Source organism: Oncorhynchus mykiss, chromosome 21, assembly GCF_057628025.1.
Source record: "Oncorhynchus mykiss isolate SJ-2025 chromosome 21, ASM5762802v1, whole genome shotgun sequence".
In the NCBI taxonomy this organism is placed as follows: domain Eukaryota; kingdom Metazoa; phylum Chordata; class Actinopteri; order Salmoniformes; family Salmonidae; genus Oncorhynchus; species Oncorhynchus mykiss.
Genome location: NC_143042.1, coordinates 44,244,427 through 44,258,111, shown reverse-complemented (window position 1 = coordinate 44,258,111; position 13,685 = coordinate 44,244,427). Strand labels below are relative to the sequence as shown.

General features: G+C 40.5%; 1 protein-coding gene across 7 annotated transcripts in view; it reads right to left on the bottom strand.

Moving 5' to 3' along the window:
- Positions 1-13,685, bottom strand: part of LOC110500629 (protein phosphatase 3 catalytic subunit alpha) — a 150,898-nt gene that overhangs the window by 122,576 nt on the left and 14,637 nt on the right. For 4 of the 7 annotated variants that reach the window (XM_021578104.3, XM_021578109.3, XM_021578107.3 and 1 more), the window contains exon 1: positions 12,314-13,013. The exons of 2 other annotated variants lie outside the window; for them this stretch is intronic. In XM_021578104.3, the coding sequence (XP_021433779.2) occupies positions 12,314-12,374 (61 nt within the window). In that variant the 5' untranslated portion in view covers positions 12,375-13,013. Of the gene's footprint in view, positions 1-12,313; positions 13,014-13,685 lie in introns of those variants that run through there. One more of the 7 variants, XM_090214741.1, reaches the window with a different exon arrangement.

Sequence of the window (13,685 nt, the reverse complement as noted above, 5' to 3'; positions counted from 1 at the left end):
ATTTTTATATATATATTTTCCTTCTTTATTATTTTCCCCTAACCCTACCACCCCTCCCCTAAGTTGAGTAAACTAGTAGACAACAATACTTAGGCTTCTACTTCCAGTTTATACATTCTATATACATTTTACGGACAGTAGATTTTACATGAGTTATCTTTTGTTTGTTTTTTAGTCCCACCCTACAGCTACCCTCAACCCCTCCCATCCATCTCTGAAGACCATCCAGTTTTGTTTTGTTTCACAAAATTCTGAACCTTTCTATTCTCATTTTTTCTACAGATTCGAAATTAAAATAAACCTTTTTGCTAATAGCATTATTATATTATTGATCATTTGGCTATGACTTTTCACATCACCCGGCAGTGCTATTTGAAAAGTTAGCTCCAAGTAAATGTTGCAATTGTTCATCTATTCCTGAACCTGTGAACAAAAACAGGCTACACATGGGCCGATACCAAAATATGTGATCTAATGATTCTGTTTCTTCCCATCAAAATCAGCAGAGCTGATATGGTTGTATCCTCCATATGTGACCGACCGGCTCGATTTGGTCTTATGTAGCAAAATTTTAAATTGTGTTTTTATATTGGATAAAACTAGGGACTCAGAGCTGGAAATTGTATATCATACACTATAATTGAGGAACAATGGGAAAGTAATTATGCTTTGAAAGTTGATCAACTTGTAACCCCACTTTTGCAAAAATGGCTCTTGAATGTTTTGGTACCTACTGGAGAGCTCTCTGTTGTCTAAACCCATTCAGCATCATTCACACCCTCTTAAGCCTTAACCCCACCCATCTCTATAAGGATTCACATGCAAGTCCATGTGCTAAACAGAGTGAGTACAGTTGTGTACTAAACACCCAAAGATTTTAAGACTAAAGGCTGGTTTATACTATGTCTATTGACATGTCTGTAGACAGTTGTCACGGTGACATCATGAACATTCTATTGACATGTCTGTAGACAGTTGTCGCAGTGACATCATGAACATTCTATTGTCTTCAAACATAACATTTGTCTTTGTTGCTACGAAAAAGTATAAATACAAAAATGACAGGCTGCATGACATCAGCAGCCTGATGGTCCAAAATAGCATAACTGTTGTATTTTAACACCAATAAAACCATCCGTTTAAAAATGTATTTAGTATTTGTCAATCTAGTAAACCAGGCAACTAAAACCAACTTTCTAAAAAATATTTTGGTTAGTTTCTAGCTTGTTAGCTAGCTAATCAGTTCAAATAATGACCATATCATATAGCTGATAAGGTCTTTTAACTTTTAGACCATTTTTATGAATTATTACAGGACAATAAACTCACAACAAGGTCATTATTTACAAGTTAATAGCAAGCTAATTACAGAAAATTGCTTACGGTTGAGAGTGTGACGAATAAAAGCAGGGCATTCTACCGGAGAATTTTACAACTTGGACACTGTCTCGTTGGCCTAAAGTTATATCCTAATTTGACTTTGGTTCAGATCATGTTGTTCTTCACATTAGCGGCTCTGGTAAACACACACTATATCAAATAATGCACAGCATACAGAAGGTGTAAACGGTACAGTGAAATGTTTACTTGCATAGTGGAGTCTTTTGTTTAGACCTGTAGCTGAACAATGAACCATAATCCCAACTCATAACGTTACTACCCTGCATGAATCTTCAGGTAGCTAAAGCTAGCCAACTAGCTAGGTTCAATGTTACCTAGCTAACATTAGGCTATAAGGTACGAATAATATTACTACACAGATCATACACGTAACATTAGCTAGCGAGCCAGCCAACTAACGTTCACCAGCTAGCTAACAGTACACTTTACCTTGCAATGAAAATGACTTTATGAGCAAATTAGAAACGTATAATATCTGAAAATGGAGCTAGCTAGACTCTCTTACCCATATACATGGATGAACGCTTCTCCCTCTCTGTCACGGATGCCATGGTTGCCCTTAGTTTGAAGATGTAATCCGGGGACAGGTGTTTTATACAACAGCCTTCTCTGTGTTCTCTTTTCGACTCCCTCCGCATATTTGCAATCAAACGCCAGAATTTTCTCTCCTTAGCAATCATACTCTGTTTCCACCGGACATTCCACTGATTTCAAAACTTGGTCCTCCAGAAAGTGGAGAACATTAGCAACTCTTTTGTAGTTCTTTGTGATATCCTTCCAAAAAAGCTGCGTTAGAAAGGATTACCTACACATACTGAGCAGCTCATGTTATAGACAGAAACAAATTCCTCTCTCAGCATGTCCCACACATCCATTATCAATCATGGCTAGTGGGAAGGTTCCTGTTTTTGGCTAAACCAACTAGGCGCATAATTTAACAATTTTATTTGTATTTACAGATGGCATACAAGTTTGTTATTAAGGCACATGAAAGTTCGCATGTTCCAGAAGGCATTTCTACCCAAAAACGCATTTTGATTAAAAAATGCATGTTTACGTTCAAATGCCTCTCCTGTAAAGTAGTGATGCGCGACATATGCCTAGTTTCCTGAAATGATTCACATATATATCACATTTTATTGGTTGAAAGAATTTTGTATAATAATTTTTATTTAAAAACTATGCTTTGAATCCGGAGTCGTTTTGTGTATCAGTTAATATATTTATTTTATTTAACTACGCAAGTCAGTTAACAACATATTCTTATTTACAATGATGGCCTACCAAACAGCAAAAGGGGACGGGGGCCTGGGATTAAAAATAAAAAAGGATTAAATAATAATATAGGGCAAAACACATCACGACAAGAGACAACACAACACTACATAAAGAGAGACCTAAGACAACAACATGTCATGGCATCAACACATGACAACACAACATGGTAGCAGCACAAAACAGGGTACAAACTAGAGGTCGACCGATTAATCGGAATGGCCGATTAATTAGGGCTGATTTCAAGTTTTCATAACAATCGGAAATCAGTTACTTTGGACACCGATTTGGCCGAATTGTATTATTATTATTTTTTATTTTTTGGACTGGCCTATTTAACTAGGCCAGTCAGTTAAGAACACATTCTTATGTTCAATGATGGCCTAGGAACGGTGGGTTAACTGCCTTGTTCAGGGGTAGAACGACAGATTTTTACCTTGTCAGCTCGTGGATTCAATCTTGCAACCTTACGGTTAACTAGTCGAACGCTCTGACCACCTGCCTTACATTGCACTCCACGAGGAGCCTGCCTGTTACGCAAATGCAGTAAAAAGCCCAGGTAAGTTGCTAGCTAGCATTAAACTTATCTTATAAAAAACAATCAATCAATCAATCAATCATAATCACTAATTAACTACACATGGTTGATGATATTACTAGTTTATCTAGCGTGTCCTGCGTTGCATATAATCGATGCGGTGCACATTCGCGAAAAAGGACTGTCGTTGCTCCAATGTGTACCTAACCATAAAAAACAATGCCTTTCAATACACAGAAGTATATATTTTTAAACCTGCATATTTAGCTAAAAGAAATGCAGGTTAGCAGGCAATATTAACCAGGTGAAATTGTGTCACTTCTCTTGCGTTCATTGCATTGCATGCAGAGTCAGTGACAGACAGCACTTTCGTGCGTTTTGCCAGCAGCTCTTTGCAATGCTTCAAGCATTGAGCTGTTTATGACTTCAAGCCTATCAACTCCCGAGATTAGGCTGGTGTCACCGATGTGAAATGGCTAGCTAGTTTTGTGGAGTGAAGGGTAACGATGCTTCGAGGGTGGCTGTTGTCGATGTGTTCCTGGTTCGAGTCCAGGTAGGGGCGAGGAGAGGGACGGAAGCTATACTGTTACACTGGCAATACTAAAGTGCCTATAAGAACATCCAATAGTCAAAGGTATGTTAAATACAAATGGTATAGAGAGAAATAGTCCTATAATTCCTATAATAACTACAACCTAAAACTTCTTACCTGGGAAAAATGAAGACTCATGTTAAAAGAAACCACCAGCTTTCATATGTTCTCATGTTCTGAGCAAGGAACTTAAACGTTAGCTTTTTTACATGGTACATATTGCACTTTTACTTTCTTCTCCAACACTTTGTTTTTGCATTGTTTCATAAATAGATTTTACTGATGTATTATATTAAGTTAAAAGAAGTGTTCATTCAGTTTTGTTGTAATTGTCATTTTTACAAATACATTTTTTTAAAATTATTATTATTTTTTAAATCGGCCGATTGATCGGCATCGGCTTTTTTTTGGTCCTCCAATAATCGGTATCGGTGTTGAAACTGGATGTTCTACATAAGCGTAATAATCACACCGGTTTGAGCATACGATACATGGACCACTGTATAATGATCCCACCCGTGTGTTGGTACGTGTCAAAGGGTTAAAGCCGGCAAGTATTTTGCCCAGGCTTTAAACCATTAGGGGGGCTTGCTTGAAACCCTCCTGGCTCCAATAAGGCTTCCGTCCATTGGGTTAGCCTCTGACCTCCCCCCTGCGTGTGTGTGCCCGCTGTGTAGTTACACTTGTGGTAGATTGCATCCCATTGATTGCTCTAGAGGGGGATCTTATGACATGCAACTGCCTCTGTTCCAAACGGACTGCTGCTGTTAGCCAAACAAAGAGCGCATGACACCCTGCCAGCCATGGTAACAGGAGACATTAAACGCAAATATCAAAAGAGGACAGCAACTTTTACCACATCAAGCGTAGTGCCTACAGTACAAGGAAAGGGAGATAACTGCTCTTGGGTATGACAAGCAAGGCATGCAAAGTGAGCATAAAAGTAGGGCTTTCACAATATCACTGATTCCATGGAGTTTAGTGGTAGAATAGAGTTATCGATAAAAGTATAAATATCATCAGCAAGAAAACCTCAGTGATGAATCTGTGTTTAAGAACACAGTCATGTTGTCACAGAAGACTGGTTGAGAGGTAGGAATGTCAGAGACAACTTTGCAGGACTCTATCTAGATCTACACCGCTGGAATGCAATGTTTTAACAACAAAAAATGTCTTAACCTCACTAACCTAAATTGTTAAGTTGTATAAACTTGTATATTACTATGAATGTAAGTTATGTATGGCATTCCTTAATGTGGAGTTTGACTGAGTTTACTTTGTCAGCTCAGGAACAAGGAAAAGTCTTGTGAGGTAAGGTGACATCCATGACCTTCACATTATGAGGAGAACACGCCTTCCTTCAACATTTGAATCACAAGGCAGTTGCCAAGACAATCAAGATCCCTCTGCCATTGAACTACAAGTTTAGCTAGCGACAACCGAAAATGCTAGCTAGGTGAACAGTTTTGTTTTGGGTTGCTGTTTTCAAATCTACGCTATGCTAGCTACACTTGTTTGGCCTGAATTAGCAAGAGCACAGACTAATGCATAGAGTCAGATTTACATCCCTTGATTACAGAGTACATCCCTTGAGCCTTTACCCCTTTATATGGAGCTTAATCTGGCCAAATCAACCACTTTGCTGTGTCCTAAATCCAAAACAGAGACTAATTCTTCTGTAATCTTATACACCATAGGCATTCTGGCTGGGGTTCTATCCACATGCCAAAGGGACACCATGAGGACTAAGGGACACATAGGTAGGCAGGCGCCTTTGACTTCTTTAGTCGTTATTTTGAGACACTCAAGTCTTTTGTCGGGCATCCATCCATGATGAATTGAACAAATGTCAAGCAATACTTAAGCTTGAAATTGACTTGATTTTGACTCTGATTCAAATTACAAAGTAAAGAGAGAACAGGTTCAGTAGCCAGTTTAATGAATACAATCTGTCAGCATATACTGTCTTCCATCTCAATTTGTTCAGCAGGCTCCTCTGTCCTTCAAACCACTCCGTAAATGTTGACTCTCTCTCATGCGTTTACCCTCTCTTTTCATTGGGGTTAGACTTAAAAGAAAAACACTAAAGTGTTCCAATCAATGACTGAGGGTGGACAATAGTGTACAGCAGCCAATGACAAGTAGCGAGCAGGAAATATGTGTCATCCAAGAAGCTATGCCAACAAGCAGTTCTTCGGACCAAAACAGAGATTTTTTACTTTTTACAGGTGGAACCGTGGTTCGTTTCAGGGAGCAGTGCAGCTCTGTCTACAAAAACAGTCTCTGGGTCTGCAGACACTGACAAGAGAGTGAGAAAGAGCCCACTTGGTTAATTCTTTGTGAGTAATAACAACACGTTCGCTTGCAAACAGGCCTGCTCCGGGCCATAACGCTGTCTTTATGCCCATGAATAGCTCATTGACTAGCTCACTAACTGTGGCTGGCTGCTTTGCACCCTCAAGGCTTGTAGGCCCCAAATCCACAGCTCGACCAAAACGAGCTCCGCTTGTCTGACCTTTATTTCCCATGGTGCACCGTTCCCCAAATCCTACTGCAAGAGAGTATAGTGCGTTGTGAAGGGCAGACATAGATCGAGCAAAAGGGTGCATGTGGGTTAGACTTTGAGAGAAAGTATTTGCAGGGCCATAGAAATTGGAATGTGTGTGTGTGTGTGTGTGTGTGTGTGTGTGTGTGTGTGTGTGTGTGTGTGTGTGTGTGTGTGTGCATGTTTAAGAGACAGAGGCCATAGAAAAATGTATACTGAACAAAAATATAAAAACGCAAGACGTAAAGTGTTCATCCCATGTTTCATAAGCTGAAATAAAAGATCCCAGAACTTTTCAATTTGCACAAAAAGCTTATTTCTCTCAATTTTTTGGGACAAATTTGTTTACATCCCTGTTAGTGAGCATTCTCCATCCACCTGCTAGGTGTGGCATATCAAGAAGCTGATTAAACAGCATGATCATTACAGAGGTGCACCTTGTGCTGGGGACAATAAAAGGCCACTCTAAAATGTGCAGTTTTGTCACACAACACAATGCCACAATGGCATGCTGACTGCAGGAAGGTCCACCAGAGCTGTTGCCAGAGAATTTATTTTTAATTTCTCTACCATAAGCCGCCTCTGTCATTTTTGAGAATTTGGCATTACGTCCAACCGGCCTCAACTGCAGACCACATGTAACCACGCCAGTCTAGGACCTCCACATCTGGCTTCTTCACCTGTGGGATGGTCTGAGACGATCCACCCGGACAGCTGTGGGTTTGCACAAGCAAAACATTTCTGCACAAACTGTCAGATACCATCTCATCTGCGTGCTCATCGTCCTCACCAGTGTCTTGACCTGACTGCAGTTCGAACCAACTTCAGTGGGCCGTGGCTCACCTTTGATGGCAACTGGCATGCTGGAGAAGTGTGCTCTTCACGGATGAACCCCGGTTTCAACTGTACTGGGCAGATGGCTGACGTGACGTCGTGTGAGCGAGCGGGAGTGCCCCATAGTGGTGGTGGGGTTATGGTATGGGCAGGCAGGCATAAGCCACGGACAGCAAACACAGTTGCATTTTATAGATGGCAACTTGAATGCACAGAGAAACCGCACAAGATCCGGAGGCCCATTTTTGTGCCATTCATCCACAGCCACCACCTCATTTTTCAGCATGATAATGCATGGCCCCATGTCACGAGGATCTGTACACAATTCCTGGAAGCTGAAAATGCCCCAGTTCTTCCACGGCCTGCATACTCATCAGACATGTCACCCATTGAGAATGTTGGGGATGTTCTGGATCGACATGTACAACAGCTTGTTCCAGTTCCTGCCAATATCCAGCAATTTTGCACACAATTGAAGAGGAGTGGGACAACATTCCACAGGTCACAATCAACAGCCCGATCAACTCTATGCCAAGGAGATGAGTCGCACTGCATGAGGCAAATCGTGGTCACACCAGATACTAGAGGTCGGACGATTTCAAGTTTTCATAACAATCGGAAATCTGTATTTTTGGACACCGATTTAGCCAATTTTTTACATCTGCATTGCTTGCTGTTTGGGGTTTTAGGCTGTGTTTCTGTATAGCACTTTGTGACATCTGCGGATGTAAAAATGGGTTTATAAATACATTTGATTGACTGATTGATTGAGTGACAGGTGCACCTGGAGCTGAGGAAAGTTGTCACACAACACAATGCCGCAGACGTCTCAAGTTGAGGGAGCCCTGCAATTAGTATGCAGACTGCAGGAATGACCACCAAAGCTGTTGCCAGAGAATGTAATGTTCATAAACCGCCTCTCCAACGTTGTTTTAGAGAACCTAGCAGTATGTCCAACCGGTCTCACAACTGCAGAAAACGTGTAACCATGCCAGCCCAGGACCTCCACATCTGGCTTCTTCACCTGTGGGATCGCCTGAAGGGATGCTGAGGTGTATTTCTGTTTGTAATAAAGCCCTTTTGTGGGGAAAAACTCATTATGATTGACAGTTCATATAAGGAAATTAGTCAATTTAAATCAATTCATTAGGCCCTAATCAATGGATTTCACATGACTGAGCAAGGGCGCAGCCCATGGCTACGCCATCATGTAAAAAGCTCAATTAAAGGGGCAGTGTTATATTTTGAGAAAGGCTTGAATATGCAAATAAGCCAATAGGCAGAGGCATAGCCTACATTGTCTAATTCTCTATATTGTAATAAGACTGCTAAACAAGCTAAATAGCTAATCTGCTGCTGCTACTGTCTATTATCTATCCTGTTGCCTAGTCACTTTAACCCTACCTATATGTACATACTGTAGCCACCTCAATTACCTCATACCCCTGCACATCGACTCGGTAATGGTACTCCATGTATATAGCATGTTACGTTTACTCATTATTGAAATTCACTATGCATTTATTCCTCGAATCACTATTTAAAATACTTGTATCATTTTTTAAATCTTTAACTCTGCATTGTTGAAAAATAACCTGTATGTAAGCATTTCACTGTTCTAAACCTGTTGTTTACGACGCATGTGACAAAACATTATTTGATTTAATTAATCAATCAAGTACAAGGGAGGAGCGAAAACCCGCAGACACTCTGCCCTTCGTGGAATGAGTTTGACCCGTGCCAGATTATATCCACTTTCAAGATATCAGATATGCCTTAATTTACTTATCCAAATTACACCTGGTGATTATCCTATTAACCAGATTTAAAGATAAACCAATTCAAATGTGAGTATGGAGAGACCCTGTAGGTCGTGCACGCATGCACGCACACACACACACACACACACACACACACACACACAACCGTCCAACCCCCCACACACAGCAACCTGAAAGCAGGTGAAGGCCGGGGCTTTGGGCAGGTGATTACATGAAGCTGGAGTGAAGTACGTGGCGTTACTTCAATGTTCCGTTCTAAAAATGACTCATCTGTCTAGCTGGGATCAGTGGCCCTGGTGGGGGACCCCCACACGTCTTAAACACGGGACACAGGCCTCTACGAAAAAGTCAAACGTCAGATACTATCGATCCAAGTCAAAGGAAAGGCCCCTGCAAGCAGGGGAGTGCTGCAGCACATGCTCTGCTATGGGGCTTTCCTTCCCAGCTGAAGTCATATAAAATACACAACAACTGATATTCACTATCCACTTCGTATTAATATGGTCGCCATCTTGCCATGCATGATATTGAGCTGGTAGCAGCAGTTATGTAGCTATCTAGATCACAGGAGGTTGGTGGCACCATAATTGGGAAGGACGGGCTAGTGGTAATGGCTGGAGTGGGATAGGTGGAATGGCATCAAATACATCAAACACATGGTTTGATGCCATTCCATTGGCTCCATTCCAGACATTATTATGAGCCGCCCTCCCCTCAGCAGCCTCCACTGGTCTAGATCTATAGCTCTTCCACAAACTGAATATGGTTACTTGTGTTATTAAGACAAACCTGGATATTTAGTGAAACTGAAACAGTTGTTTGCCTCCTCATCAGTTTTATACAGGATTTGTTTTCAAAACAGGTGGGAATGAGTGATGCACATTGTATTGAAGGTGAAAAACAGCCCGTAGGGTGAACTGGGAGGATTGGCAACAGATGACTTCTGACATTTTGCCTCCAAATATTTGGAGGGATGCTTTGTACACAATACAGGCATGATGTTGACACAGAGCTAAAATAATAACTACTCTGAGTCTGATATCATAAAAGCTGTTGGAGGAAAAAATTTAAAACAAGAATTGAATGAAAAACTATGAAAAATCTAAACTGTGCTATTTCCATTTTATAGACATTTGTGCATGCATGGTTGCATTCAACAACCTAACAGCATAATCAATATCACCGTTTGTTGTCAAGTTAAAAATCATGATTTTCAGGACATTAATTGTGATTCCATCTGATGTGGGTTGTGAGTAGTCTAACATTAGCAATTCATGAGCTAATGGGATGTGTAGTACAATTGGATTTCCACGATTCTCAATTTCTCACTGAATCCATTTGGACCATGTAATAATTTTCCCATTACTGAGCTTTAACCCATTATGTTGATACATAGTACGCATCCCAAATGGCACCCTATATTCCCTACATTGTGCATTACTTTTGAACAGAGCCCTATGGTCAATGGTCAAAAATAGTACACTATGAAGCGGATAGGGTGCAATTTAGGAGTGAACTATAGGGACAGTCTCTTGAAAATATTTAACAAAACCACCTAAGACCTTACCAATCACCCATACAGGTTTCAATCTTATTCACAAAGACCTGAACCACAGCCGTAAGCACTACTTTAAATTAATGTGGATAATGAGCTAACATATGCACATTGATCATGGTACGCTTACATGAAGACTGTGCAATCAGTAGTGTGAGCAGGAGAGAGACATACAGAGTTGAGCAACGTTACATGGCAAGCAACTATTGAGAACAGAATTCTATACTCACTTTGGTATGAAAAGAAAATGCAGACCAGATTATAGACCAATGTCCAATTTGTTTTTAATTTAGATATTATGGCCATGATGTCGAGAACAGATATGTATATGTGGTTGCTGATATTGCTATTGGCAAATCATTTCACCTGCATGTCGACATTTAGACTCCATTTATGATCCCAATCTGAATGCATAAACTCTTGAGGTTGTACGATCAGTCTATTGTTACAACACTGATGCGGAGCTAGTTAACACAGCCACAAAGTCATAAACTCCGCCTATTTGTACAATTGATCTTCTTCAAATCTGATTTTAAACAAAACCTTAACCACACTGCTAACCTTGTGCCTAACGCTAGGGTGAGGGGGGGATCATGCATTTTTACGATATAGCCAATTTGGATTATTATCTAGTGGAAACCATGAAACCATGTGGTCACAGAAGAATTAAGTTATTTTCTAGTTTTAGATCACACCTATAGGCCTACTAGTAGAATATTGTGAGCATCAAGTTTAATAGAATGCAGTTTGAGTACATACCAGCTACTAACACAAAAACAGGAAAACTGTTCTTAAAGGATTCTTGTGTAAAGGACCATGAGGTAGAATAAATAGTCATTTACTGGGTAACTACAGAGACCTGGTGTGTCAAATGAATGCGATGACATACCAAACATATGCTGTCATTGCAAGAGGCTACGGGAGTATCTTTGATAGCGAAAATGTCAACATGTGTAACTGTGATGTCATTTGTCAAGGGATGAGTTGCCCAACAGTCGCCTTTATTGTCAAATTAAGATTCTGATGCACTATTTACACCATGTGTGTAGAGTATAAAGACGAACCTAACTAAGTTTTAATAAATCAATAGTGATTTAATGTATAATAAAAAATAAAGGAAATTAGTCGTGATAGTTCTAGCCCCCATAGGCTACAGTACCATGGGGGCAAACATCAAACATGCGGGCAAGACAAGAACAGGCATGTTTATTACTAGAATAAAACACACCGTGTCACACTATTATGTATGTGTTCCTAATGAAACCAAAATAAGGGGAGAAGTCTAACTTTAACCGTGGCATAATAGTTCTGCAATAGCCTACATGCTTCGTACATGCTCGTTAATTTTGCAAAAGTGAATACAGAATAAATGTGTGGCTACAAAATAATGTATTTTATGGTAATACATTGTTTAAAAATATATATTATTGTATGTGCAGGTGATAAACAATAGGACTATATCCAACAAGCACGTTGTGAGACATGGACATTGATTCAAACCTTGAATGCCTACAACTATTGTAATAACACCCTTACTTCCTACTTTTACTGATTAGCCAGCCGGTGCCATATCTCACGGCTAACACCCTTTTTCTCCATAACCAGCTTTCCAATTGAGCAGACCATTAGGGCGCAATACGACTAGGATTGCAATGTGTTGAGGGAGACACATTCGTCTATGGCAGCAGTGTCACTTCATTACCCCCCCCCCCCCCCCCCCCCCCCCCAAAAAAGCAACGCAATAACAGTTTATTTTAGAGACATTTAGAAACGTAATTAATTTGACACTTACATTTTACTACCCTGTCCGTCGTAGATAACTTCGGATCATCATTCGGCTTGTTTTCGGACATTTCCAGGGTGTTAACGTTATATATTCAAATGTATTTGAACTGTGCCTGAAAAAGAGCCAACGCTGTCCTTGCCCAACACCTCAACTCTATCCAAATGGGAGATCTCGGTGATCTCACTTGCTCCTATCACTCGCGAAAGATACTTGCAACAAGGTTACAAATTTCACCACCCCTAAACTGTAGGTCCGTGTGATTTCTGTATCAAGTTCTTTCTCCCAACGCTGTGCGCGCGCAACCTAGCATGCAGTTGGTAAGATACGCCCCCCCATATATTTGCTCTTCTATTGGTGCCAGAGACCTATTCCCCTTCACTGGCATTTTTAATGCTTAGATGACATTCGTAAGTATCAACAATATGAATATTAGGCTATACTTGCAGTGCTGTGTGTTGCAACAAATCAGTTCCCTCTCCTGTATCTTGCAACATCAATCATGCGTGTGTGAAGCGTTGGCCTGCAACTCCACAGTTGTGCGCTGGATCCTGCCATTTCTGCTTCTTCAAATACATTATCTAAACTTCACTCAATCTCTCTCGAAGGGTTTAGAGTTGTCATCATGCAACATGTCATGCAATTTAGATTCACTGTTTTGAGTGAGCACCACGAGGCTAGAGAGTAGGTGCATTCGATTTCACTCCCCTGGTACACAGGGTGGGTGCAGATGGTTCTGGTTGGGTGGAATCAAGTACATCCATTCTCTAGTTTCGTGGTGGTGCAAGTATTCAGCCTAACCGATTTGTGAACGATATAAGGGTGGTTGTAAAGGGAAGGCTATAAGTAGTTGATAGACAGTCCACCTTTTAGGATTTATAAGTAGGCTAGTTTAGACAGTTATATTTGGTTGTTATTACAGCGCCACCATGTGGACATTTAGAGACATTCTAATAGAGGAAATAGAATATACTAACCCCAACCAGCCTACAGTTTGGTGACTGAAGTTCAATCCCAAATCGACCCCTAGGCTGCTGCTATTCTTCTTATTTATGGCACCATCTAATGTGCATCCCGCCACCTAGTGTGGATGGAAACTACCAAACTACCTCCCAAAAATGTACTAAACTAAGTCAAACAACTTTTCTGTTAAAAAATAAAATAGATATGATCCCTATGCACTTCTGGAAATCTGGAAGGATTTAACAGTGTATACTAATTGCTTATACCAATCTAATGATCTCCACAAGTGTATAGCGGACAATTTGCGGTCAATTTGGGATTGGACTGGTTTACCATGGTAAAGTTGTAGCCATTTTAAAGGCACAAAATAGTAATCCCACCAATTACAATAGGGTTGCAGCATTGGATCCCTGTAATG